Genomic DNA, 5,108 nt, shown 5'->3' on the forward strand with positions numbered 1-5,108 from the left:
TTAGATAGGTTATGTAAATGATTTTTATATATTATATGACTCATTGGAGTCAAATATAGTTCATTCGGCGCAATGACAGAAGAGGAGGCTTGGAGTATTGACGAAATTCCAATGCAAATTTTCTCCATTAGTAAAGACAAGGATACATTGATGTCGCTAACCTATCGTGTGTTTGTCCTCTCCTAGTATATATTAGACCATTATTAATGATGTCTGTCGCCAAATGTTGAATGAGTATGCAGTGTTGTACACATCAACGTTCGAAAAAGGATAATTCTGAAACAGAAAATTTTCCCATGCATTTATGAATAAAAAGCAAAGGTAAATTAGTGTTATAGCTTGAACGAACATATGCATAGAACTTGTACATTTTTTTTACGTTACTTGAAACATTTAAATAGGATCTGGGTCTAGGACAATGTTTGGACTATAGGACTTATAAGAGGATTTTATTTTATTTAAACATGTGCACCCAGAAAAAGTAACTCATTGAATGAAGATAAAACCGGATAATTCTCAACGACTCGATGTTTTATGTTAATTCTTCATTACTTATACCGTTTATTTCATTATTTCCATTCCTCACTGGGCTAGTTTTCCCTATTGGGGCCCTTAGGCTTATAGCAATTTGCTTTTCCAACTACGGTTGTAGCTTAGCTAGTAATAATAATAATAATGATAATAATAACTAGTAAAACTATCCCCTCCATGACTAAGAAAATACTAGATTTCTCACCAGCTATGCTTATACTCCCAAGTATCTAGAATATATGATTTAAAATACTCAGCACATATTCTGCAAATTACATTTGCAAAATTACATAATCCATTTCAAACAGCCTTACTCTTGTCTATCGGGAACATATTAAACTCAAAGGAAGGCGATATTCTGAATATTACAAAATACATAACAAATAACGTGTATCACAAAATAAGTATGAATAACAATATAAGTAGTATGCTGCATAAATGTAATTAATAAAACCACAGAAATACAAAATGATCGTTAGAAATCTCATACTAGCTTGCAAACGCTCTGAAATAAGGAATTAGATTACTAGTACTGTAAGTTGTCAGTCCAAGAATCAACAGGTGGAAATAAACTGGCGTGAACTTATTTTTTAACTTTTTTTTTTTAGAGGTTAATTCCGTTTTCTTTACTGTATTAAAATTTTCCAAATATATTCCTATAAGTCTTCAATACTTAACACAAACTTTCAGAGTCGTTTCTTTTTTCTTAATCTATGATGTTCTTCCCTATTCTTCCCTTGTGTCTTTTATTATTGTTGTTATTGTTATTAATTATCTATTATTATTATTATTATTATTATTATTATTATTATTATTATTATTATTATTATTATTATCATTATTACTTGCTAAGCTACAACCCTAGTTGGAAAAAAATGATGTTATAGGCTCAGGGGCTCCAACAGGAAAAATAGCCCAGTGAAGAAAGGAAACAAGGAAAAATAAAATATTTTACGAACAGTAACATTAAAATAAATAGTTCCTATATAAACTATAAAAACCTTAAAAAAAAAAACAAGAGGAAGAGAAACAAAACAGAACAGCGTGCCCGAGTGTACCCTCAAGCAAGAGAACTCTAACCCAAGATAGTGGAAGACCATGATACAGTGGCTATAGGACCACACAAGACTAGAGAATAAATGGTTTGATTTTGGAGTGTCCTTTTAGAAGAGCTGCTGACCATAGCTAAAGAGTCTCTTCTAAAGGTTTTCATATTTTGGAGTGTCCTCTTAGAAGAGCTGCTGACCACAGCTAAAGAGTCTCTTCTAGAGGTTTTCATATTTTGGAGTGTCCTCTTAGGAGAGCTGCTGACCACAGCTAAAGAGTCTCTTCTAGAGGTTTTCATATTTTGGAGTGTCCTCTTAGGAGAGCTGCTGACCACAGCTAGAGTCTCTTCTAGAGGTTTTCATATTTTGGAGTGTCCTCTTAGGAGAGCTGCTGACCACAGCTAAAGAGTCTCTTCTAGAGGTTTTCATATTTTGGAGTGTCCTCTTAGGAGAGCTGCTGACCACAGCTAAAGAGTCTCTTCTAGAGGTTTTCATATTTTGGAGTGTCCTCTTAGGAGAGCTGCTGACCACAGCTAAAGAGTCTCTTCTAGAGGTTTTCATATTTTGGAGTGTCCTCTTAGGAGAGCTGCTGACCACAGCTAAAGAGTCTCTTCTAGAGGTTTTCATATTTTGGAGTGTCCTCTTAGAAGAGCTGCTGACCACAGCTAAAGAGTCTCTTCTAAAGGTTTTCATATTTTGGAGAGTCCTCTGAGAAGAGCTGCTAACCACAGCTAAAGAGTCTCTTCTAAAGGTTTTCATATTTTGGAGAGTCCTCTGAGAAGAGCTGCTAACCATAGCTAAAGAGTCTCTTATACAGGTTTTCATATTCTATCCTGCATCAGCTATTCCCATGAAATAGTACTCTCCCCATGTGTAACAATTATTTAATTCCTGAATATTCCTGTTATTCGACCATTCCATGAACCTTCTCCAACAGTAACATGCTGCTGGAACAAGGAATCTTGAGCCTGACAATGAAATTCCATTCACTTCATCAGCCTCAACATATCTGTATCGCCGATGATAGCCAACAATATCTACAGTATTCTTATGGACTAAGCTCGATTTAATGTTATGGAGAACTAATAAAACATCAATTATACTCATGGCTACATATTAATGACTCCAATTAATGTAACTAGTCCTTTCATTTTTGTGACAACGAAACAAAGAGAATTTTATTAAGGGTAATATTCATATGTAAGCTGTTACGTTGCATATTTTTTTTTAAAACTAACCAACCATCTAAAATGTTTTCAGGTGTGATTCATCCTTGATTCCCGCGGTTTTCGAAACGTTGTGAAACATCTAAATTCATCCTTGATTCTGGCAGTTTTTAAAACGATGTAAAATATCTAAATTCATCCTTGATTCAGGCTGTTTTTCGAAACGTTGTAAAATATTTAAATTCATCCTTGACTCAAGCTGTTTTTAAAACGTTGTCAAATATCTAAATTCATCCTTGATTCAGGCGGTTTCCGAAACGTTGTAAAATATTTGAATTCATTCCTGATTCAGGCGGTTTCCGAAACGTTGTAAAATATTTAAATTCATCCCTGATTCAGGCGGTTTCCGAAACGTTGTAAAATATTTAAATTCATCCCTGATTTAGGCGGTTTTCGAAACGTAAAATATCTAAATTCATCCTTGATTTAGGCGTTTTTTAAAACGATGTAAAATATCTAAATTCATCCTTGATTCAGGCGGTTTTTGAAACGTTGTAAAATATTCAAATTCATCCTTGATGTAGGCGGTTTTCAAAACGATGTAAAATATCTAAATTCATCCTTGATTCAGGTGGTTTCCGAAACGTTGTAAAATATTCAAATTCATCCTTGATGTAGGCGGTTTTCAAAACGATGTAAAATATCTAAATTCATCCTTGATTCAGGCGGTTTTTGAAACGTTGTAAAATATCTAAATTCATCCTCGATTCAGGCCGTTTTCGAAACGTTGTAAAATATTCATATTCATTCTTGATTCAAGCAGTTTTCAAAATAATGTAAAATATCTAAATTCATCCTTGATTCAGGCGGTTTTCAAAACGATGTAAAATATCTAAATTCATCCTTAATTCAGGCCGTTTTCGAAACGTTGTAAAATATCTAAATTCACCCTTGATTTAGGTGGTTTTCAAAGCATTGTAAAATATCTAAATTCATCCTTGATTCAGGCCGTTTTCGAAACGTTGTAGAATATCTAAATTCATCTTTAATTCAGGCCGTTTTCGAAAAGTTCCACAAAATATCTAAGACTTATGTATTTGACGCACTATGACAAGAACTTCAAACCATCTCTTTCTCATCATTTAACTTTGTACTCGAGCCACCTCGACCAAACTTTCTTTCCCTTTAAAAAAAATCTAAAATACAAACATTCTCTGAAAACATCTTGCATCATTAATCTCGTCCATGCAACACTAAAACTGTATTCTTTCCTGTAGCACACCATTCCAAGAACAAATTTCCAACTAATCCTTTGGTACTGGTTCAAAGATTCCTACAGTATCCTGACATATCAGTAATGTGACTTTTGTTTAATCCAGATATAACCTTTCTTAGTTCCTCTTCGTCTTTTGTACGCTTTCAATTCATATAGGATTCCATAGGCATCCTAATATACCACTTTCTCTATTCAAGCACACTCACAGTCATAGATTACTTCCCATATACTACATGCACACATAATAAAAACACAAAGACAATGTATCAATTTTCTTTCTTCTAGTCTAGCAACAATGGCAAGGAATGTAAGGAAGTAAACTCAATGTCCTCATTCATTTGCGGGCTTTATAACGCATCGTGTGGCAAGGAAGTTATACATTTCAGTCTTGGTATCCTACAGAGGCAGTATAGTAATTGCAGTTGGCTTCAAAGAATGAAGTTCCACTCCCATTTAGGGTTAATCTTACCCTGAATGGGATCTATAAGCATCACTTGGAGCTACTTGTTTCAAGGCGCTGTGTAGTAGCGTTCTTAACTATATATATATATATATATATATATATATATATATATATATATATATATATATATATGCATATACATACTGTATATATGTATATATGTATATACATAAGAATTTACACACACACATATATATATATATATATATATTAACATATATGCATATGTATATATATGTGTGTTTGTGTGTATATATATACCTAAGTAGATGTGTGTATATACACACACACACACACACATATATATATATATATATATTAACATATATGCATATGTATATATATGTGTGTGTTTGTGTGGTGTATATATATACCTAGGTAGATGTGTATATATATATATATATATATATATATATATATATATATATATATATATATATATATATATATATATATATATAATGTGTTTGTGTGTGATACTAATTATGACTAACAATAAAAAAGAAGGGCGCAAACGAAAATTAAAACTTGAAGGGCAGGGTAATACATTACGATGAATACATTCGCATATCTTAAAACAGACAGACCACAAGGACAAAAAATTCTAATGACATGCGTGGTATATT

General features: G+C 32.7%; 1 protein-coding gene across 1 annotated transcript; it reads right to left on the reverse strand.

The window, feature by feature from the left end:
- Window positions 1-1,892: 1,892 nt before the first annotated feature.
- LOC137626149 (serine-rich adhesin for platelets-like) lies at window positions 1,893-2,402 on the reverse strand. Its single transcript, XM_068357226.1, has one exon. The coding sequence runs from the start codon at window positions 2,400-2,402 to the stop codon at window positions 1,893-1,895; it is 510 nt and encodes a 169-aa protein (XP_068213327.1).
- Between the last annotated feature and the right edge of the window lie 2,706 nt (window positions 2,403-5,108).

The sequence above is a fragment of the Palaemon carinicauda genome, chromosome 33, assembly GCF_036898095.1.
Source record: "Palaemon carinicauda isolate YSFRI2023 chromosome 33, ASM3689809v2, whole genome shotgun sequence".
Classification (NCBI taxonomy): domain Eukaryota; kingdom Metazoa; phylum Arthropoda; class Malacostraca; order Decapoda; family Palaemonidae; genus Palaemon; species Palaemon carinicauda.